Source organism: Trichechus manatus, unplaced genomic scaffold, assembly GCF_000243295.1.
Source record: "Trichechus manatus latirostris isolate Lorelei unplaced genomic scaffold, TriManLat1.0 scaffold00223, whole genome shotgun sequence".
Taxonomy (NCBI): Eukaryota; Metazoa; Chordata; class Mammalia; order Sirenia; family Trichechidae; genus Trichechus; species Trichechus manatus.
The window spans coordinates 2,673,511-2,697,675 of record NW_004444159.1 but is presented as its reverse complement, the minus strand read 5'-3'; the positions used below and the strand labels follow the sequence as shown (position 1 = coordinate 2,697,675).

Genomic DNA, 24,165 nt, shown 5'->3' with positions numbered 1-24,165 from the left:
GGGACAGTACATCCAAGTTTTAAAAAGTGGCTCATTTTCTTCTTGGGCTACAGAAAATCCGTCTACACCCATTGTGATTATTATACTCACTGTAGGAGTCTTGGGTAAATTTAACACTTGCATTTATTTCTTCCATTATAAAAGTAATATAAGCACATTACAAACATTTTGAAAAGGGAAAAAAAAATCAAAAACACAAAACCACCACCCTAACACAAAAACTGCTTCAGCATTTTAGTATATTTCCTTTTAGACTTCAGATGAATCTGAAATTTATTTAATACTGAGAGTCTCAAGCACTGTAGAAAAGAAACGAAAACGCTGGTTCTTACTGTGTTAAATATTTTTTGATTCTTCAAAGCATTTTTTTCTTTCAGCAGAGAAAGTTGAAAACATATACACAGTCACAAAGATTAAACTCTCTGAAGTCTGCACAGCCTCTAACCAAAAGTTACTGGATAGAACACATTTAATTCTGTTGCTCAAAATAAAACCCTAAAGAGAAAGAAATCCTAGCTACTACTGACTCACTGGGTACACAAGACCAAGGAAGTTAAATCCGAGAGCCAGCTCTGCTTGCTTAGAACGGTGTGAGCTGTCAGGTTATGCAGTCTGCACAATCACGGGAACCCCAAACTCTCCACAGGTGTGTGTGTCTGTAGGGCGGGGGGAGAGGTGTCTTATGACCATTATATTTGAACAGTAAACTAGCTAACAGCCAGATATGCAAGATTTGTCTTAAATCACCTTTATTTTAAAACATTACTGTGAAATTTGAATTGTCCAAATTTTATATGCAGAGAAAATGTTTGAACTTCTTTCCAACTTCTGGGGGAAATTAAGATCAAAATTGGGGTTTTTCATTTTTCCTTTTCTTGTTTATTGACTTAATTTTTTAGATTCACTCTGTGCTTCTCATCTTCAAGACTCAGTGGAAATACAGCACTGGCACTTTAGAGAACATTCTGTATCGCATGTAAATACTTTCAAGATCAGCTTTAATTAAGGCATAAATAAGTACAAAGATGGATCAGACCGGACAGCAATTGGCCTAGACCAGCTCAAGCAGTAGGTCAGATGATGAAAGTAACCAAGGAAGAAAAGTGCTCACGTACACCTTGGTTTACCACACTGGAAAAATGTGGTTTCTGGATACTCATAGAGCAGGAATATTTCTCAAAGTTGCACGGGAATTTTACAAATTCATTACCCCCACTTTCTTAAACAGTCAACCCCAAGACAGCCAAATAACATTCTCAGACATTGTCACCAGAAAAAATCTCACACTGCAGAAAAAAATTTTGTCATAAATGAATTTGACTGAAATGCATGGCCAGAAAACCACATTTCCAGTTTGCAGGCACTAAAATTAAAACAGCAAACCCAAACCCCTCTGTAGTCAATTAAGTAATAGAAAAGAAATATTTTGAACCAGAGGTATTCTGCCCCTACCAAACTCACCCCTAATTACCTCCTGGATCACTGTTTTACTGTGAAGAATTCCGATTGCGTCCAACTTCTGTAAATTGTTAGATTTCGACGTGAAGAGTGGAGAGAAGCAAAATCTCACTCACAGCAGAGCTAAAATCAGTAAGCACTTATTAAATACCTCTGTGCAGAACATTGTGCCAGGGGCCCCTTAAGATTTAAGCCTGGATAAATGGGAGAGTCATGTTACTCAGCAGTGATAAGTTAGATGGGGGAGCTTTAAGGGGGGAAATAAACATCTAAGATGTTGAGTTCAGGTTACATTAACAAACAGAAGTGAAGATGAACCACAGGCAGTTAGAATGACACTAAGAAGATTACTTCCTCAGCAGAGAACTGCCGAGCTCTCCCAAGTCTTTAGAGGAACAATGCGTCAGGAGCGTGGGGTTTGTTAACAAGAGAACGGGGCTAAGAGCAGGGTCAGAGAAGAGCAGGAGGATTGCAGGCTGGTGGTCAAACGTGTTAAATGCACATGGCCTGGGAATCAAGACTGAAGGTGGCTCTGGCAAGTTTATACTGAGATGTTAGATCCTGAGAGAGCAGGCATTTGGAGGCAGAAGCTACACTGAAGGAAACTTAAAAGATCGAAAGCCTGGTGAAGAAAAGGAAGCCATAGCCTAGGAGCTATTCTGACAAAGGAGGAACAAGCAAATACAGGAATGCCGCCAGAGGCAACAGGGTCCTGCAGAAGACCCAAACAGGAAGGTTTCGCACAGGTGAGCACCAACAGGGAGAAGCCAGCGATGGAGAGATGATGGGAAAGGAGGCACACCTCTGCAGAGAGAGAGGTCTCTCAGGAATCTGAACAGACAGGAACTGGTGGCAATGAATGAGGGTCAACCACAGAGAGAGGAACAGTGCTGAGCTCCTGGGGCAGACTGCAGTCAGCACAGGATGGTTCACTGCAGACATGACCAAGAGCGCCACAAGCAGGGTTAGTCCTGGAAATGCGACCTATCAGGCCGTTGTAGTGACCAGTGGGTGACAGATTCTTAGTGATGCTTCCTGCAATCAAAGCACTTCTAGGCAGGGGTCTTTAGTATAAACTGGATATGTATTTTTCAGGTGGAATTCAAGCAAGGAAAAAGTCAAGATAAAATATTCCCACACAGCCATTTGGAGCGATCCTGCAGTCACTGTTTTATCAGCAGACTGCCCACTGTCCACTCGGTCTCGTGATGAACGGACTACAGCCTGAGCCAAGAGCTTACGTCCCACTGCGGAGACCATAAAGAGTGCCACCAGACCGTACGGTCAAACTTGAAAACCTTAAAACGCATGCAACTTCTAATTAGTAACTGCTCAGAAGCAGAGATCAAGGGGATGAAATCTTGTTTTCTTATGTACCGAGGCCCCAACTGCTTTAACCCAGGCGTCCTCTTAAAAGAGCCACTGTCCAGGGTGAGCACGTAGTTTGACTTCGGACTGTGGCTGCATAAAATATGCAAAGCACCAGGATATAAAGTATCAAGCAAATCCTAAGTGCTGTGACTGTCTTTTGTGTATAAATGTGAAGGTGCTCCCTGTCAAAGTACTGAACAGACCTTATTCCAACAAAGCCGGAAACAGCAAGGGACCAAATCTGAGGAGCCAAGTGACTCTGGGCTCTGCGGAGCTGTTTCATCACTGACAATCGGGTGATACAGGGCAGTGTCAGGATCCATGACAGTGTATGCAAAAGAGCACAGTAGATGCTTGACACAAATCTGTTCAGTATGGCACTCTGCTTGACTGAAGTATTTCTCAAACTCCTTTTCTCCTTAAGCACCTATTTTGACAAATGTGACTAAGATGGGTGATTGGATTGGTATGATTTCTGGAGAAAACCTAACTATGCAGAAAGGGGATCGACTTGCCTTGGGTTGCTCCTGGTCTGTGCTGAAATTCTGAGGTGAGTTTAAAAAATGCTGTGGACAGCAATGGCATCACTGGGAACTCGCCAAGTATTCTGAGAAAGACTGCCACAAGCTGGATGTGCAGGTTCTAACAGGTCTCTTACAAAAGCAACTCCCCTTGCTGGCTTTATTACTCTGGTCATATTCACTATTAAATCCAGTGCCAGCCATCTTACAGGCCCATCTTAACACTTTCATTCGTTAGTTAAAAAAAGAACACTATTTAGCTTGTATATTCAGTGGAATTCAACTATTATTCCACAATGAAGTCCAAAAAGGACTATACACTCCTCCCCCTTAAGCTTCATGGGATAACAAGAAGCATGTTATTACATTCATGTTATTACACTATGGTAGTTTACAACAATCACATCAACCACTCACCGTGCGCCAGGCAGCACATTACATATACTAACTCCTAACAACCCTATGAAGCAGGCCCCCAAACTGAAGAACAGTAAGGTCATGTAATTTGCCTTCTACGAAAAGAGATCTGCAATTTGAACCCAGGCAATACGACACCAGAGTCCATGCTATCCCTTAGTTATTTCTTTTTGCTACATCAACAACTAAATTTTAAAGGAAGAATCAGTAACACTTTATCAAGGGTGTATAGGTAACAGAATTGGACAATTTAGGACTGACACCTCCAGTATCACTCAATTTACAAAAGAACACACGGAGATTGGAGATTAGCAGCCTTCCAAAGGACACTGTTACTAGTACCCAGAGGTCTCCAAACTTCTAGGCTAGCATGCCATACTGCTCTGTTCAACCTCACAGACTTACAGACTGGGAGAGGCAGGATGCTAACGATACTGGGTTAGCACCAGGAATATTTCTGAACCATTCAATCACATGGGATAACGGCAAATGAAAACCAGCCCACATTTCTTTTCTTTAAAAAACAGTGATAGGGTTCCATATTATAATCATGTACTATAAACTGAGGATAAGACAGAGAGTCCACAGGCTAGCAGAGGCAAACAGACATGTCAACAAGGTGTCAAACTGTCCCAACTACCATGACAGAAATCAGCATAAGGGACAGTAGGAGGACAAAGGGAGGCACAGACAAATCGTCTTTGTGATTTATGGACTTTCTTTTCTAAGGGTACTGGATGTTCTCAGGCCCCATTATGCCTGAGAGAAATTCATATTTGAATCGATGTCTAGTCTTTTTCAAGACTAGACATCCATTCAGATATGAAGGCTAGACAGAAGCCTTAACTTGTAATCCCAGTTCTACCACTAAGGGGTTATATAACCCAAGGGCGACTACTTCACTTTCTTTCATCTCTAATATAAAGATGCATCTTTCAACTCTTTACTACTTGAAAACCTAATCAACCTATTAAATCTATCTTGAAGAAAATGTTTTTAAAGACCATGATTCTATTAGTCAACGGGACATTTAAAGAACTGTGTCATTAACAGAGATTCACAGGGTGCTGTGGATAACTGAATAATCATATAACAAAAATGAAGTGTCAAATTTCAAATAATTAAATATTCATACCATAAACACTAACAAACAAATCAATTTATAGTAGTTCAATAATGGGTTTTTAAAATGTTCTGGGGTTACCTGAGGGAGCCCTGGTGGCGCAGTGGTTAAAGTGCTTGGCTGCTAACCAGAAGGTTGGTGGTTCAAACCCACCAGCTGCTCTGCGAGAGAAAGATGTGGCAGCCTGCTTTCATAAAGATTTACAGCCTTGGAAACGCTATGTGGCAGTTGTACTCTGACCTACAGGGTCGCTATGAGTCAGAATCGATGGCAGTGGGCTTGGTTTTGGGGGGGTTAACTGGTATTTATATGCTATGGTACAGTATAGATGTAGTACATTCAGTACTGAGGTTATCTGAACTTTCTGAGTGCTGGATTCTGGAACAGCAAGTATTAATGAACTGCTCAAATGCTTAGTTTTATGAAATTTCTGTCTTAAACACAGTGCAGGGGAAAGAACGTGTGAGTTTTAGAATAAGCCCTGAATCCATATTTAACATGTAACCTTGAGCAAGCTTCTTAAACTCAGGAGGTTTTGTTCTCATCTATAAAATGAGAACAGTATCACCTTCCTTCAGTGGGCTGTTGTGAAGGTTTATGAGGCAATGAATGGAAAGGGCCATCAGAATAGCGCGCACACAGCTGATGTTTAATAAATGCGTTCCCTTCCCACTGCTTTACAAGAGCAGTTAAATGGTACCCAAACCTAAGAGCTATATTCCAAAATAATTCTAAAATCTAAAAAAGAAAAACTGACCCCAGAACTTCAGGTGATGTAATTAATTACTGTAAAGTCCATGCTTTTGCGTAAATGAAAAAGATAGAAACACCACACAAACGCTAATTAGTAAAGTTCATAGAAGTCCTCAAGAAATTATTATTTAGAAGTTTTTAAGTTAGTTCTTAAGTTTTGTTCGTCCCTCCCAATATCTTCTAAGGATGATGTTCTTATAGACATCCGGAACTGCTTAGCAACCAAACCTAATGTTCCACTTGTACTAGTAACAGGGTCTTGTTTATGCTAAGTTGCTCTTCACTAAACCAGAGACAGTAGTTCAAACCAGGATTTTATTTAATAAAATTAGAGCAAATATACTGATTTTAGCTCTACAGCTACAAATGATGCCACCCAAAACTGTGGTAAATTACTTAAATTATTTCACTATTCAAATGCACTAACCAAGAGCATTTTCCTTCATACCAAGGGTATGGAGATCACTGTACTAGAAAAGATGAATGCTATAAGTAGCCTTGCCTATTATTACATTCATTTACTGTGCCTCCAAAATAACACGAGCCATTAAATAAAGGCTTCAGTGCACATCACTGTCCCTCCTCTCCCCAAGAGCCAAAATACAATTTCAGTTTAATTCACTGCAAATATGCCTTTTAGGCAACTGCTTTTAAATATTTTTTCTAAGGACTAAATTTGCCTTTCCCTCCTATCAAAGTCACCACTTTCTCAATTTAAGATGAAAAATCTCATCAAAGTCAAGTCAATGTTCCTTTCCTTGTGATTCCTATGTTTCTTCAGGTTTCTAAGTTTGAGGTCTCACTTCTCCCATTTCCCCCTCCTCAGACAACACGACGGGGCAGGAACAGTCTTAGAAGCCACCTACTGCGTAAGACAGACCACAGTGAATGATGAAGCTATACAACCAGGATGGATCCATGCTTTATGAACACATTATTCCCACACATCTGAGAGACAGGTATGATACACAAGATCCTTAAGTTCATTTTACAGATTATGAAACCAACCTGTTCAAAAAGTGAATTCTGAAACCATGGTTGGTGCAGCACAGGAACATAAGAAAACGAACAAAAAATTCATCCAAATATTTACATTTTAAAAAAGACATAAAAAACATAGGCTACTTATAAGTGTGCTTGAACCAACCATGTGTGGAACTGAATTCCATTCATTATGGAGTTAGTTTCTGCTAAATACTTATTGATGCTACAGTAGACCCCTGACATCTGTGGATTTAAGAGTTTTCAACTGTTCCCAATCTATACTTACAAAAAAAAGAGAGAGAGAGTGAGAGACAGGTAGTAAATTCTACGTGTCTGAGGCACTGACCTGAGCCTCAAGAGGTGGAAGGGCTGGCACGTAAGGTTCACAGAGGAGAAGTGCTGGCGGCTGGAACTCAGTGTGGCATGGCCACCACCTGCTTGCTACCAGGTATTCAATAAAACTCTCCAGAGGCTATTTACACTTTGTAATTACATACTTCTCTGCATTACTTTCTAGTAGTTTCACCAATTTGGACATTTGCAAAAATATTTTAGAATATATTCCTTGAGGAAGTGGAGGCTCTCTTATATTACGTTAAACAACAAACCATGCAATTTCTGAGATCTCATAAAGCTTTTTCAAAATGAACTACTGATCATACAACCCAATTAAAAACTCAAACACTTCATATTACAGGTATGGACAGTTTATAGTCTAGCAATGTCAATATAGGGAATTTGACATCTTAGCCCTTCCTTGCAAAATGATTAAGAACCATAGAATAATTTCTATTCTAATGTCATTGGTTCTGGCTCAAATAGGTGGGGATTACAGAGAGAAGGAGAATTAAAGACAGGTCAGGAATTCAACAGACACTAACATTTCATTTACCATTTCCTTAAAAATATATGTGAGAGAATATGGCTTAAAGACAGAGGGGCGTTTCCATCTTCTTTGTTCTTACTATTTTACTTTACCCTTTATTTAAACTTAATTTACTACCTAGAGCAAGAGTAACTCTAAGAGGATTTTACGGTGTCCAATTTAATTTCGGTTCCGAGAATCTTAAGTGCTTACATTTTTAAAAATTTTCAGATTAAAAAAAAGCTCATGCCACAACCAAAATACCCAAAAGATTAGATAAAAATAATTAGTTAACAACAACAACAACAACGAAAAAAATCAAAGTCATTTCCTTTACACGTCAGAATTAGTTGGAATATATTTTTAGCCCTGTAACTTGACTTTCTGCTTTGTCTGTAGACTAACAAAGTTTTTTTAAAGCAAGGTTTCTATTAAGGAGAGAAAAACTGTCTCTTTAAAAAGTAAGTCTAAAATCATTGCAGAGCTATCCTCTGGGTCAAAAATAGGACGACGACGGACAACACAACTCAGTCTGCACAGGTACTACTTTCTGTTTGTCAAAAAAAGGAGGGTGGGGTAGAATTTTAGATATCAAAGTCAGAAGAATTTTCATGTTTCACAATTTTGTTGCTAAAGGTCCCCAAATTCCTTGAGCTCATTTGAGTTTTCTGAATGTGCGCATTATAGTAAACAGCAGCAAAATACCAAAACAATTCTATTGCTAAAAAGTAGCTACTCCTGTGTGTGCCTTTAGAATATTACTTGTAAAACAGCAACAATGACAACAAAATGCTAATTTTGTGCCAGCAAAGGGGATGTGAACTACTCTAAAGAAGAAATAAATTATTTTCTTTAAAACATTCTAAAGCATGACAGCTATAATCATACTGGGCAAATAGTCAGAGTTTGTGGGGGAGAGAATATCAGAAAATGTCAATAGGGACAAGTCAACAGCATTATGTTGAGTATTCTAAAGGCATTCAGGTAGTTCAACAATGATTCTGGTAAGACCAACTGCTCACATACATACACACACACACACACATAAATTTTAATGGTTTAAAAAAAAACCAAATTTGTTACTTTAGAAAAATGAATGCAGTGCACTTTCGGCAATATTATCGCCATAGACTCTGATTGCTCGGTCCACACATAAGTAGCAGGCGCCTTCTATGGTGATATGGCTTCGCTGCACTAATTCTCATCAGGCCGAAAAATATTAGGGCAGGTTAAGTAAAGACTGAATTGTTGCACAAAGGAACATTTACTCATCAGATCCCACTGATCTCTTCTGTGCCCGTTTCCTGGGCAACCTTCTTGGTGAAGCTTTATCTGGAAGAAAAGAAAAAGTTTTAAGCTTGGCTGACCTATTATAAATATGTTGGATTCAAAAGTATTTAAAAAGTATTTCCTTCAACTTTTAAGTTAAACACACACACGCAAGAATACCATCTAATAATAAATGCGTCTTACCTAGCTATCAGTTTTTAAAATAATCTTTAAAATAATCCTTCAAGAAGTAACCTCCATTAAAAGGAAACATTTTTGTAGTAAGGAGGAAAAAGATCTAATCCTGGTTGCTGTAATGTTGAAGACACCATGAAAAAAATTCTTTAATTCTACAATTTAACGTTTATACATGCGTTAAGTAAACACTTTTAGAAACAGTTTAAAAAGGTATGAAATTTGCAGGTCAAAAATTTTATGTTGGTCACAAATTACAGACTCAATATTTACAAATGCAGTCATGCAGTTTGCTTAATTTCTGGGAATTTCACAGATTTACCTGGAATAAGCAGAATAAAGGAAATGAGTCAATATTTCAATACTAAAGACTATCCTACACACACAAGCATCGTCTTTTTACTTCTTTCCCTTTATCTCCTCTGCTAAATTTTTACTGGGGTCTATTTACCAGAAACAATCAGTTCTACTTTTATCCGATATGAGAAGCCATCTGTAAGTTTCATTAAAAAGTGAAGGACCGAAAAAAGATGTTTTCACCAAAGTATGGGGTTCAATTCATTTGTAAGCATTTCATGAGTAATGATATGAAAGACAAAAAAGCTACCTAAAACATCTTAGTTTTTGTTTTTCAAAATTATTACATCACTATATCTATATTTAAAATATACATAGTGAATGTTTATCAACAATAGAGAATAAAAATTCTGCTTAAACAGTCTGCTTAAGAGTTAAGACTGAGTCTATAAATCACATGAAAATTGACCTCAGTGCTCTATTAAATAGGTTAGTAATAGGCAGGCTATAGGGGGTTTTTGAACTTGACTAAAACCAAGTTCAAAAGTTTGAGCACAGATGCATTTTTATGATGAAGAAAGTCTATGACTTTCACCAAATTTTCAAACAGGTTACCTAAAAAAGGCTAGGAACTGCTGCCCTTATGCAACTGACCAATTTTTTAAAAAATTAAAAATAACCAATATGCCGAATATAATCTAATCTTTGAGGGTTAAAAAACAGTACTTCAAAAAGTACTTTAGAATCAAGTAGCTATCTCTATGACTATCAACTGTGAACAAGTAGATGTGAAGTGGTGATTACTGACTTCCAACAATTTCAATCACCTGCAACAAGGCTTTAACTAAGGGAACACATGAAACGGGGCCTCTGAGGCCCTGGAGTGCCCTTTTCAACATACAGTAAGGCAGACAATTCAGCTTACCTTAACCATGAGTCTAAAAACCCTGATTCTCTGGTGTCTAGCACATCAAAGTTAGGAAGCAGACAAATGAGAAACTGAGTAAGATAGCATTTTGGGGTCATTTAACTTTTGGGAAAATGGCTCCAAATACCAAATAGTCAGAAAGCAGCATTTTGTTTTAGCAAAGAACAATAACCGCTGTGTGTATGATGATGCTTCTCAGCTACCAAAAAACAATTCCCCACCTAACACCTCCCCTCAGAACTAAAAAAATGAAAGAAAAAAAAATCCAATAAATTATTTAGGACCAAAATATTTTAGCTTTTAAAAGGAAAGCTTAAACTATATGGGGGAAAAAAATCACTTAAGCAAAATAAAACGCATCACTCCCCAATGATGTTGAATAAATTGGGCAGACATGAAAATCTCTCCTCTGCCCATTTAAAAGATGTTTTAAAAATTCACCTAATTCGTTATAGTAAAATCTTAAGTCACTAGAATTTCTTTTCATTATTAGAAAGAAACAAAGGAAAAATTTTTACCAGAAACTTAAATTCACTCCGATCCCCTATCTTAGACTGCACAGCCAGTCTAATTTCCTGTCTTACTTAGGGAGTAGTACTATATAAATAACTTTTATCAATGAGATTTAAGTCATAAGTTTTCTAACTAGCCCCCGACTTAACAAGAAATTCAAATTACACAAAAGACTTCATTCTTGCAGCTTCTCATTAAGGTTTCCCTATGTATACATTTAAAACTTCAGTATTAACCAAAGATCCCATGCTTTTCTGTTAAAATCAGCTAATCTGTCACAGTTAAAAAGACTTCCAATTATATGCATTTACTTTAACTTTCCTAACTTCAGGGATATGGAAGCACCCTAATCTGAAATGCAAAGTTATTAGGAAAAAAATGCTTAGTAAAAGGCTCAAATTATTTCAAACCACCTCTCCTACCCTTATATTCTAATGAGTGAGACAGAGATGAGAAAGCTCCTGCGAAATTAAATATTGTTGTTGTCTGGTGCCGTGGAGTTACTCCCGACTCGTAGTGACCCTACATACAACAGAACGAAACACTGCCCAATCATGCGCCATTCTCACAATCTTTGTTATGCTTGAGCCCATTGTTGTAGCCACTGTGTCAGTCCATCTCATTAAGGGTCTTCCTCTTTTTTGCTGACCCTCCACCTTACCAAGCATGTCTTTCTCCAGGGACTGAACCCTCCTGCATCCTCTGAGCACTTTCCAACCTGAGGGGCTCAACTACCAGCACTGTATCACACAATGTTCCGCTGCTATTCATAAGGTTTTCACTGGCTAATTCCTTTCAGAAACAGACAGCCAGGTCCCTCTTTCTAGTCTGTCTTAGCCTGGAAGCTCAGCTGAAACTTGTCCACCATGGGTGACCCTACTGATATTTGAATATCGTCTAAGACAACGGTTCTCAAAGTGTAGTCCATGCAAATTCTTGGGTCCTACCCTAGACCTACTGAATCAGAACCTCTGGAGGAGTGGCCCAGCAATCTGTGTTTAACAAGCCCTCCAGGTGATTATGACGCATGCTGAAGTTTCAGAACCACTTCTCTAAAAAACCAGGTGGAAGAGAAACAATATATAAGCATATAAAATTAAGCAAAAATATTAATGTTAAAGGTAAATTGCAAATATAAATATGAATTCATGATTAAAAAAACATATGTATTTGCCATCTCAGTTCACATGAAGGCCTAGAAACAATGTCACCCGGTATAAATCACGTCCCTAGAGTATAGATTTTAGTTTCTAATATCATCCAGGGATCCTTGGAGAAATGGCTAACTCCATATCTAGGGGAGAGAAGGTACAAAATGAGTTTGGATTATCTTGTTGAGCCAGCAAGCCAGGGATCGGTCAAAGATCAAAGGGATAAGATTGAGACACCTCGAAGGGGCTCCCAGTAGCCAAAATTGTAACAATTTGAGCATCAAAACAATATACTTGACTAAAAGACACCAATTCTACGAACACTTGAGTTTATGTAAGATCATTAAAAAACAAAAGAGAAAACTAGAAAAAATTCATTTGCTACCATTTGTCTAGCTTTGGAAACAACTCCTTACTTTAAAAGAATTGGTAAATGAAGGGAAATACATTAAGCATTTATACTGTCTTTCCAGTAGGAACTGTCTTTTAGGGTAACCAGAAAGCCCCGGCTGATGAAGAAAAGCTCTATTTTAAAGAGAATGATAGCTAGTCAAAGCAGAAGATATTACAATTGCAAAAATCATCATTAACAACCTCTGATAACATTACTGTGCATGCAGGGATCATCAACTGGTGGTGTGTCATGCCAAGGCAACGCCACACAGATAACTTCTATGATGCAAGAGGAAAGACCTAACCTCACCATAAAAAGATCATGCAGCTACCACCCCAATCTAGTGCTGATCATGGGACAAGGAGCCCTGGTGGCCCAATGGTTAAGCATTTGGCTGCTAACTGAAAGGTAGACGGTATGAGCCCATCTAGCGGCTCCACAAAAAAAGACCTGGTGATCTGCTCCTGTGAATATTAAACAAAAACCAAACCAAACCCATTTCCATTGAGTCGACTCTGACTCATAATGACCCTACAGAACTGCCCCATAGTTTTCAAGACTGAAATCTTTATAGAAGTGGACTGCCACATCTGGTGGGTTTGAACCACCAACATTTTGGGTAGCAGCCAAGCCCTTAACCACTGTGCCACCAGGGCTCCTTGTAGGGACTTACTATGCCCCAATAAATTGGCCACACCAAGTCCTTGTCTCCCTGGGGAGATGGGGAGAGCGCAAATCTATGAATGCCTCCTGCAGAAAACATACTTTTTTCTAATTTGTATGAAGGCCACATATTATGTTAATGCTAGTTCTAGAAACCTGGATTTTCTCTTTTTCTAGCCCCCTAGAAAATGCTAGGGGGCAGCTCTATTCTGTTACATGGGGTCACTATGAGTCGAAACCGACTCAACAGCATCTAACAACAATCTGATACTGTTTTGTGATGTGATAAATCTGATAGTTTCTTGATGTGATGCAGAACGAAGCACATATTACCTACGATGTACACTATTAGCTAAAAATGATTAACTTCAATCTAATCAAGCCTATAGATTTAATTCCACTTTAAATAAATTTTAGCTAAAAGATACCAGGCAAAAACAGTAAAATAAATTTGGAAGGTGGGCTTTTTTACTGTTATTACTCCATGAGGTCCATGGACCAGTAGCCTCAGCAATATCGGGGTGCCTATGAGAAATGCAGAGTCTCAGGCTCCACCTCAGAGCTACTGAATCCCAATCTGTAATAATTTGTATACACAGTGAAGTCTGAAAAGCACTTTCATACAGGACAAGTGACACATCTCTTGAGCTGTTGTAATTTAAAAGGGACCTAAGAGATATAACAACCAGATGCAATGCATCATCGTGTGTTGGATCTTGGTGTGGGCAACCAGCTGGTAAAGGACATTTTTGAAACAACTGGAGAAATTTCAACATGGACTGGTTATTATATATAATTAATAAAATGATCAATCCTTTGTGTGTCATAATGTTTCAATTAGGAAAATATCATTTCTTTCACAACTGAAATATCTTAAGGGTAGTGTGTCATTTTATCTGTAACTTAAAAATATCTCAGCATTAAAAAAGAAACTTAAATAAATGACTTTTGTATAGAAAAAAGAAACCTACACTCTAAAAGAGCAAATAATCATGTCTGTGCAACCATACTTATTTTTTCACACCTTTCATTCTCCTTCACCTTTATTCCCCTAACTCTGAAATGCCTGCAGGGCTCCTTTGATTCCACAGAACAAGGCTCCTGATCTGGGATCACGACTCAGGGTTTGTTAAAAGCAGTAACCGGGAGAAAGGAGTGTGTTTATGTGTGAGTGAGGTGTCTGTCTTCCAGCTAGTTTCAAATTTCCAAAAACAATGAGTAATTTCTGAGATAAACTTGTAGTAGGCAATGCAGCAAAAGTTCCTTGAATTTGATAAAAATTTTAGCATCTTAATTGGATAATTCTGATTAGCTCATGCTGTTCAGAAGCTCTACTATTTTGTGAAAAATCTTCAAACCAAGGATTTATTTAAAAAGAAAATGAAAGAGAAGAATAATAAAAGGGTCTTCGGTGGTAAGATCAGTACCCATGGTCCTAAAACAAACTCAGGTTGCACAATCAGATTTTGAGTAAGATAAGCAAGTTTCATTAAAGAATGTTTAGTGCTTTTAATTCCAGCCATCTCTGAGTATTAAGTCTCACCTCTCTGGCATGATGTATTAGAAAATACATGGACTTTAAAAGGAGACAAATCTAGTTGTGAGTCCTGGCAAGTTGATTTTTCTGAGGAGTAATTTTCTCAGCAGTAAATACAGACAGCAATTTACCTTGCAAGTGAACGCCGAGTACACAGAAGGCATCCAAAAGTCTGTTAAATTCTTTCCGTCTGTAAGCCCTCTCCTGACTGTACAGGATCCCTTTTCCTAACTTCCAAGTTGTTCATATTACTCATTTTAGCACATAATCACATACTGTCTCTGATTATTCAACTATATCATAAACATGCTTTATTTCTTTAAGTAGAAATGTATATCCCTGAGAGAACAGTAATATTCTAAACTTCTTATAACATACCACTCAGAACCTAGCATAGTATTACGACACAGTACTCAATATACGTAGACTGAAAAATATAATACATAATTTGAATTTTGCTCTATAAGTGTGATAATTCTCAGCTTTTAAGTTCATGGATGACAATGTCAGGGAGACATATTATAAAACCAACATCCCAATATTTTTGTCATGTAAGAATTTTTTTGGGAGGGTGGCTCCATAGCTGTTGCCATGACTTCAGTTTTTAATTAACAGTTTTTATGCAGATACAGGTACAGCTAATTCTGTGTAGACATTTAAAATTTAACTATTTTTGAATAACTTGCATTTTAAACATAAACCATAACTTCCTGAGAGATTCTGATGAACTATAAACAGGTCATGGTCCACATACACTTCCACCCAGTTCGATTTTTTGCTGGACTGCATGTCAGGATGATAAATCTGTCCTGACAGAGAAAGATGATTCACTCCGGTGACTTCAGCTATGACCACTTCTGCCGCACGTCCCAATGTCTTCGAAATCTCTATTCGTGTGCTCTAAAATGGAACTTTCAAATGCTTACTGCACAGCCTTATCTTGGTGTCCATGGGCCCCTCTCAGACCTAATCTAAACTCACCTCTCCTTATCATATGTGCTCCCCGTCCTGTAATCTCCAACACATTAATGGTACCATCTGCCACTCAGTGGCCTAAGCTCAGAGTACATTTCACTCAAAAAGTTGCCCCAAGTCCTGTCTGCTCCACTTCTGAAACATCTTTCTACTTTTTTACTCCCATCCCTACTGCCTTAGCTTAGGCCCCAGTGGTTTCTCACATGTTTTACGGAAATCATCCAGATGGTATCCCTGCTTCCAGTAGCTCCTGCTTGCCAGCCATCAAAACTATAATTTCCTTTGAAACACAAATATGTAACTTCTCTGCTCTAAAGTGTCCAATGGCTCCCTTTTACCTAGAAGATAAGTCAACTGTCCTTAGCCTAGCACATAAAACCTTGAAGACTCCTTATCGCCAACCTTTCATGATGTGAACTCCTCCTGTGAATCCTTTCCAAGCTTTCCTGGAGGGAGAAGGTCCCTCCCGTGCTCTCATTACTCTGGGTCCACTTGTAATAAAGTGCCTATCACACTGTAATTATGTTTCAATACAGAGAGACCACAGGAAGCAATTAAAAAAAAAAAAAGAAAATTCAATTTTCAAAACTGGAAAGGACTTGAACAACCAATTCCCAGGAAATGAAATACTAAATGGTCAACAAATTTAAGCGTAAGGAAGTCCAACCTCACGCTTAAGAAATATAAATTTAAAAATGATGACATGCTATTTCTTATGTAACATACTGACGGACTAAAACATTTGATAATACCTGAGAATGATTAGTGAGGGTAGAGAAGCAAGCAATATTGTACACTTTTAAGAACACAAACTGGCCCTATCTTTTGGGAGGCAAACGTGACACTTTCCATAATTTAAATACATACAACCTTCAACCTAGCTATTCCACTTTTAAGGACGTATCCTACAAATTTATATATAAAAATATTATAGTGTTATTTGCAACAGTGAAAGACTGAAAATAACTTAAATATCCTTCAATATAAAATAGGTTTAATCTATTAGGACACATGTATGTGTAGGCATATTATGCAGTTATTAAAAGAATGAAGTAAAGAAATATGTAACTAGCATAAAGACATCCAAGGCACGAAAAATCAAGTATGAACAGTATGATCTCATTTGTGCGAAACACTCACATAGAAACCACAAACATGTATGCTTATATATGCATAGAAAATACTTGGAATAATATACAAACTTAACACCGAAGTGGGATTAGTGGAGCCAGGTGGCAATCTTAGCTTTTCACTTCTGTACTGCTTCGTTTTTTACAATAAGCTCATATTGCTTTTGTAACAAATGTTTTTTAAAAAGTTCTTCTACAATTAGAAAAAAAAAATTCTTTTTACAGATCAATATTTTAACGAATTGCGTATGTAATAGAACTGGAATATATCTGTTGGATATTATTTTAGGTTTATTCTTTCAAGCTGTAGTGAGTAGTCTTTCCAGTAAACACAGTATTCAAAAACCATTCTATCATTCATTAAACTTGCTGTAGTCACATGCTATGCAAGAGCCCCCAATATTATTGAAACCCCATTAAAAAAACTGCCTCACCTCTTCTACTCTGCACTGAAGCAACAGGAAAAAAAAGAGACAGGAAAAAGATTAGGAATATAGAGAATCCACACATTTGTAAATAAATCGCACGACTGGAAGTATTTCTAAACTAAAGTATTAAAAAAACCACATTGACTAAAAATCTTCATAATCATTATACTAGATTCTAAAGAAGTAATGGAGAGACAAATTTCAAATGGTATCGACCAAGCATTTTTGGCTAAATCTAAGATATTAAGAGAAACTTCCGAGCAAAGTTTTAAGAGTACTTACTGATCTGATTCAAAGTTTCCTGAGGAATCCAACTCATATCAACATCATTCTGATTTGACGTACCCATTTCTACTTTCTGTATGGGTCTCTTGCGCTAAAAAGACATGGAAACATATTTTAAAGGATTCCCATTATGACATTTATTATACTTTTTAAAAATCAACATACTTAATCTAAATATCTCGGTAGAGATAAATATATTCTTTTCCAGTTTTAAAACATTCTTACTCAAATATTTTATTAATTAGAGGGGAAAAATCATATCTAGCACCATCTATATAAAGAACAGAATAAATCCCCACAATAATTATTTATTCTCAGGCTACAGGTATCTTTTCCTTTGCTGTAAAGCTTCATATACTATACAATTGGTGAACCAAATGAGAAATTCTATTTATACAATAGTTTTCTTTCCCTTTGAGAATCAAATTTAATAAAAAATAAATTTATTTCTACATTCAGCAAAATTCAGGATAATTACTGGACTGTTATAGGAATGCAGTTTCTGAACTGTCAGCTGAATACACTAAAAATTGGCATAGATAAAACAAAAACATAAAAACTCATTTAAGCTGTAACCTCAAACTTTCTTCCAAGAGTATCTGTAGCAAAATGACTAGAAAGTAAAAAAGTTATTCAATTCCATTCTTTAGGCCCTCCCTTGTCTTAAAAACAAATACCCTCAAAGTGATCTATGCAAAAAATAGATTATTAACTATACAAGTCTACAAATTAGATTCTGAATACACAGAAAGATAATTAAAAAATCGCTCCATTCAAATGGGGAAAAAAAATGGCAATGCAGTGGTACCCAATACTCAAAGTTATAGCAAAAACGCTATTATGAAAATGTGGCAAAGAAAGTTATGCAATTTACCATTTTATTTCTGTTTTAAAAACAAAGTGCCTATTCATAACACTTACTGCTAATTTTAATATAAATTTGACAGAAATAAATTGTACTATACTTTTCCACTGAGAGGAATAGTGTATTTTTGGTTCTTGTTTGTTTTGTAGGGGCTGAGGGTGGAGGATGAGGGAGAAGGGGAAGAGAAGAATTGCAATGAGGACGCGGTGGAAGAAACAGCTACCAAGTCCAGAGTGAGAACCATGGTTACAGCAGATACTTTGCTGTTGCCATTTTACTACCCTAACAAAAAATGTCCACTGATAGAACAAATACAGCCAAGCTCTTTTTCAAATAAAACCAACCAAAAACCAAACCCCTTGCTGTTGAGTTGATTCCAACTCATAGTGACCCGATAGGACAGGGCAGAACTGTCCCACAGAGTTTCCAAGGAGCGGCTGGTGGATTCAAAATGCCTGCCTTTTGGGTAGCAGCCAAGCTCTTAACCACTGTGCCACCAGGGCTCCTTTACAAATGAAAGGCCGCCTTTAATTGCTTAGGACCTATATCTATAGTTTAAATTATCTCTATCATTTAAAGCAAATATACTGAAAACTGAGTTGCTTACGTACAAAATAACGTATCCATGGAAACATGTAACACATGGAAAAATGAAATCTGAATTTGAGTCTCTTGTTCAGGTTTTCTGTTAAAAAGGTACAGCACAGCTGGAAGTATACAAACCTAGAGCGCTCAGCTATGATTACCTTTCTAGATTCTAGGAGCTGATGAAGGCCAACAACAACCAGTAGCCCAAGACCAGCAAGGAACATATACATAAAGATTCTGATAGAAAAAAAGAAAATACACATTTGCTTCAATTAATAGGAAATACCATAGCTAATTACAACTATAATCCTAACACATGATACAAACTTTCCAAATAACTGTGAGGGAAAAAAAAAAAGTATTTTTTAACTCAACTTAGATTCAGATATTAATTTTTATAAGTTTACTTTAGCTTTAAGAGTAACTAGTCAATAAAAAAAATCCATTCTATGATCTAAAATGAATTACTTATAAATTATGTTACAAAAACACAATTACTTATAAACTATGTTAAATTCAAGGCTCACAAACAGTTTTAAAACAGCTGCATGAGGTTGTTGTCTCCTTCAAATATTAGATTATTTTCTACAATTTAACAACCACTTTAGATGTTAAGTATACAGTACGTGATGGCTCATCATTCATAATATAAACCTCTGCAAAGAACACTAATATTTTTCAAGATGAAATCTTCTAATTTGTTTTCAATAGCAATTTTAGAGGTGTGCAACTTAGCTTAGGCTGGTGGTCAGTTTGAGAGCATGGCGTGGAAAAGAATTCAGAAAGAACTGAGAGCTAATTACTTAAAAAAATTTTTGTCTGTTTTAACTATCTTTTCTAACCTGGTATTTATAGTTGTAAGAATCATCTAAAGTACAGACTGCATCATCAGGGTTTCACTAAATGTACACAGTCTATACAATTTTTACCACCTAAAAAATATGTTGACACGAGCAAGCTTTCTAATCCTAGTTTACAAAATCAAGACCTACTTAGTATTGTAACTTTCACTTACGTTTCTCCGTCTAACCCATCCTCTCTTTCAATAATTGTAACTGTTTGATTGAAGACAGCATCTTGGAATACATTACCCTGTTTAAAAGACCAAACCAAAAAACAACACTGAAATGTATTGAAAAAATGAAAGCCAACAAGATTTCCTAACAACAATTCCCTAAAAGAGAGAGACCTATAGTTTTCTCATCACTCAGAAGGTCAGTAAGACTCAACAGAGATGAATACGTAACTGCAGGGACTCAACTTTACCATGCTACCTTCTCCTACAAAATAAAAACATCTCCAACTTGGCCAAAGCTGTCCCTCACTTTCTTTTTGGGAAGGGTGGGTAGGTGGTGTGAGAAACCAGGAAATAAAAACAAGAAATCCCAGCTCCTGTTACTAGCAAACAATGAAGAAAAACATGAAAATGCTACAGTAGTAGATCATTCTAAGAAATAGACTTGAACAAAAGTTAAATTCATGTTCTCAATTAACAATGGACTGAAAACTGATTTCTTTGTAATAAATGGACTGCTAATTTTTACCACCTTCCAAGTATCTTTCTGTTGTGATCTTTTATCAGTCAGAAACAATTCTGTTAGTTCAATACCATTTCAGTTTTCAATCACTGGGACAATACAGAGATGGCTGTCTGAATGTTTGATGCTTCACACAAAAGTAGTACTTTTTCAAAATTGTCATCTACTGCTAAACTCTAATTGTAAGTTTCACTTCAACATCCTTCAATTTGCATTCCTCTACTTAGACAATTCCATGAATCAGAACACACCAGTGAAAATAACAATCAAAATGGAACTGAAACTATATATATGCCTGCTGGATTAACTTTTTAAAAAAAATATTTCACCGTGTTTTAGTTGAAAGTTTACATAGCAAATGAGGTTCCCATTAACAATTTTTATACAACTTGTTCCATGACAGTGGTTAAATTTTTCACAATGTCTGCATTTTCATTCTTTCCACTTTTTGTTCTCTATTAATCTAGTTCTCCTGCCCCTCCTTAGCTTCTCACCTTTGTTTTAGGGTAAACGCTGACCGTTAGGTCTCACATAGCTGATTATTGAAGGCAGCGCAGTACTCATTAGTGATACTGCCTATTTTATAAGCCAATCTATTATTTGGATGAAAGGTGACCATTTGGACTGGCTTCAGTTCCAGGTTAAAAGAGTGTCTCAAGGCGATAGTTTTAGGGGTTCCTCTAGTCTCTATCAGTCCAATAAGTCTGGCCATTTTTAGGAATTTGAGTTTTTTTCCTACATTTCTCTCCCTTTCTATCCAGGACCTCCTATTGTGTCCCTGGTCAGAACCATCGGTAGTGGTAGCCGGGTATCATCTAGTTCTTCTAGTCTCAGGCTAGATGAGGCCGTGGCTCATGTGGGCTATTAGTCCTGTGGACTAGTTTCTTCTTTGAGTCTTTGGTTTCCTTCATTCTTTTGTTCCAGACAAGCAGAGACCAACAGTTGTATGTTAGATGGTCGCCTGCAAGCTTTTAAGACCCTAGATGCTACTCACCAAACTAGCAAGTAGAATATTATCTTTATGAACTATGCTACATCAATTGACTGAGTTGTCCCACAAGACCATGGTCTGTTGGATTAACTTTAATTTTACTTAAAAACAAGATGAAACAGATAATTATCCAAGCTATTTAACTATAAAATTGAAGTTTAATACATTATTTTGCAGACAGAAGGATGAAAAATCCTTCCTCCCCTCTTCTAAGTACAAAAAGAAAACCTAATTACAGTAAGAGAAATTTAACTCAGACATAAGGGAGACATGTTGACACTGGGGTGATTGAAAGACTGTACAAGCTTCCAAGAGAGGATGAAATTTTCTTCTCTGAAAAATTTTTGAAAAAGAAACGGTTTAACGTGCGCTCAACTGAAGGAGGATAGAAGAGTTGGCATTAAGAGGTCAACTCCCAGCAGTAAAATTCTAGCAGGTTTCTCTCATTCATTGGATATATAATATACATAGCAAACATCATCAGAATGACCTCAGAGCTTGAATTAGACTATTTGGTTCCCATAAATTAAAACTAAACAATAAACTGTGCTCTTAAAACTACCTTAAAAATATTTGTTTATATTTTATTCATGAGTATATAAAATGATGGAACAGTTCCAGAAAGTCCTTAAAACTTAAAAATACCAAAACAAAAACCCATTGTCATCTAGTCAATTCTGACTCATAGTGACTCTACAGGACAGAGCAGAACTGCCCCATAGGGTTTCCAAGGCTGTAATCTTTACGGAAGCAGACTGCCACATCTTTCTCTTGTGAAGTGGCTGGTGGGTTTGAACCGCTGACCTTTTGGTTAACAGGTGAGTGCTTAACCACTGCACCACCAGGGCTCTGAACTTATAAATAGCGCCAGTAAAATGGGCAAAAATGCAAGCAACAAAAGTACAAACCAAATCACTTAACATGCATTAACGTCTGAATAAGGAGTACACTCCACTGGGTGGCTTACTGCTTCTTTTCCTTTTAAGACACAGCTGAAGTCACAGTACAGCAGGGCACACCTATCTCCAGCCTGTATCACTTACCACTCTGCAATAGTACCTGTTTATGGATGTAGAGACCTAAAGACAGAGATATGCAATCTATCTGTGCCTCCCTGGTGTTTTATCACACAGTTCCAACCACAAAACAAGCACGTGAATGAACAAATACGGGAGTTATTTATAAAGCAATGTCAGTTTTCCCCATCTATCTGTATCTCTTTAAATAAATGAAGGTTTAGAAGGCCTTACATTCAAATCTTTGTAGTTCAGATTGATGACTAGACCAAAGGGTCGGCCACCCATGGGTTCTGCAGGAATGAAGGAATACTCAAAAGTTGCCTGTCTCTGGGGTGGCACTACAGTGTTCAGAGGAAGAGCTGTGAAATTCTGGATATAAAACTGGTAGTCCTGAGGATAGCGGAATGAGGCATCTAGAGATTCAACAACAAAGTCTTCTGTACCCTTGTTTGTAAAGCCTACCAGGAACTTCACAATGTTATTTGCTGGAAAATCTAAGAAACAAAATAGAGACAGAAAAATTAGAAAACACTCAAAACGTACAAAATAAAAAGTAGCTATTACTAGTGGATTCTGGCACCTCTTCCTGCTGAGCGTGGACTCTATCTTCAGAAGTCTTTTCAAAAGAGTTTTTCACTAGCTAGTGACTGACTAGAGCTGATTCCAACCGTTTTGTCTGTTAACTCCATCTAATATCCCAACTTAAAAGTGCAACCGAGTATCTCAGCTTCAGACCAGATCTCATCCAAATTACGTGATCTAAGAAAGAGTTGTGTACTTCTGGTAGTAAGATTATCATGCAGTGGGACACATGGCTTAGTAATGAAGTCATCTTCCCCTCCAATTCAGTATCTGTTCTCTGTGCAAATAATACAGATCAAAATGACAAAAAGATAAAGTCTATTAAGAGATCCATTCAATCTATCTGAAACTGTAATATTCATTGTATCATATAAAGTCAATCAGGCAATGCCTATGCACTTTAAATAATCAGTCAAAATGCAAATCTGAAGCTAAGACCCAGACAGCTACAAAAACAGGAAAAAAAAACTTTTAATCAATTACACTTTTTTAGGTGTATGGTTCAAAAGTACATAGGAGTAAAACAGAACATTGAGAAGATGAAGAAAATTCACAACTTCTAATATGAAGTCCTCAGTAAACTGTATTGTACTCAACAGAGCTGAGACTCACCCAGAGCCTCGCAGGTTTTGGGGTTAGACAAATCTGGGTCTGCATCCAGTCTCCACGAACTATTTACTAACTGGGTTATTTAACTCTGGACAACTTTTGTGACCTCTCTAAACCCCCGTTTCCTTATCTATAAGATGGGAATAACAATAGTAACAATGTTCACGGGGTTATTTTTGTGTGTGTGCTTTTTTTTTCCCATTTTTTTTTTATTGTTGCAGTTTAAGTGAAAGTTTACATTTCAAGATAGTCTCTTATACAAAAAATTATACATTGTTACGTGATCCTAGCTGCTCTCCCTATACTGTGACAGCACACTCCTCCCTTCCAACCCCGATTTCTCGTGTCCATTCAACCAGCTCCTGACCCTCTCTGCCTTCTCATCTCACCTCTGGACACAAGCTGCCCGTTTAGTCTCATGTATCTACTTGAGCTAAGAAACACTCTTCACGAGTATCATTTTATGTCCCACAGTCCAGTCTAATCTTTGTCTGAAGAGTTGGCCTTGGAAATTGTTTTAGTTCTGGGCTGATAAGAGAAACCGGGGGCCATGCTTTCTGAGGTTCCTCCAGTCTCAGTCAGACAATTAAGTCTGGTCTTCTTACTAGAATTTGTGTTCTGCACCCCACCTTTCTCCTGCTCCATCAGGGACTCTCTGTTGTGTTCCCTGTCAGGGTGGTCATTGGTGGTAGCCGGGCACCATCTAGTTCTTCTGG

At 37.3% G+C, this 24,165-nt stretch overlaps 1 protein-coding gene across 1 annotated transcript in view; it reads right to left on the bottom strand.

Moving 5' to 3' along the window:
* Positions 1 to 667: 667 nt before the first annotated feature.
* The window catches only part of SSR1 (signal sequence receptor subunit 1), a 30,392-nt gene continuing 6,894 nt past the window's right edge, over positions 668 to 24,165 (bottom strand). The window contains exons 4-8 of the mRNA XM_004388943.3: positions 22,490 to 22,752; positions 19,726 to 19,802; positions 18,869 to 18,947; positions 17,255 to 17,348; positions 668 to 8,824 (exon numbers count right to left, since the gene is read on the bottom strand). Of these exons, the coding sequence (XP_004389000.1) occupies positions 8,757 to 8,824; positions 17,255 to 17,348; positions 18,869 to 18,947; positions 19,726 to 19,802; positions 22,490 to 22,752 (581 nt within the window). The 3' untranslated portion in view covers positions 668 to 8,756. The remainder of the gene's footprint in view (positions 8,825 to 17,254; positions 17,349 to 18,868; positions 18,948 to 19,725; positions 19,803 to 22,489; positions 22,753 to 24,165) is intronic.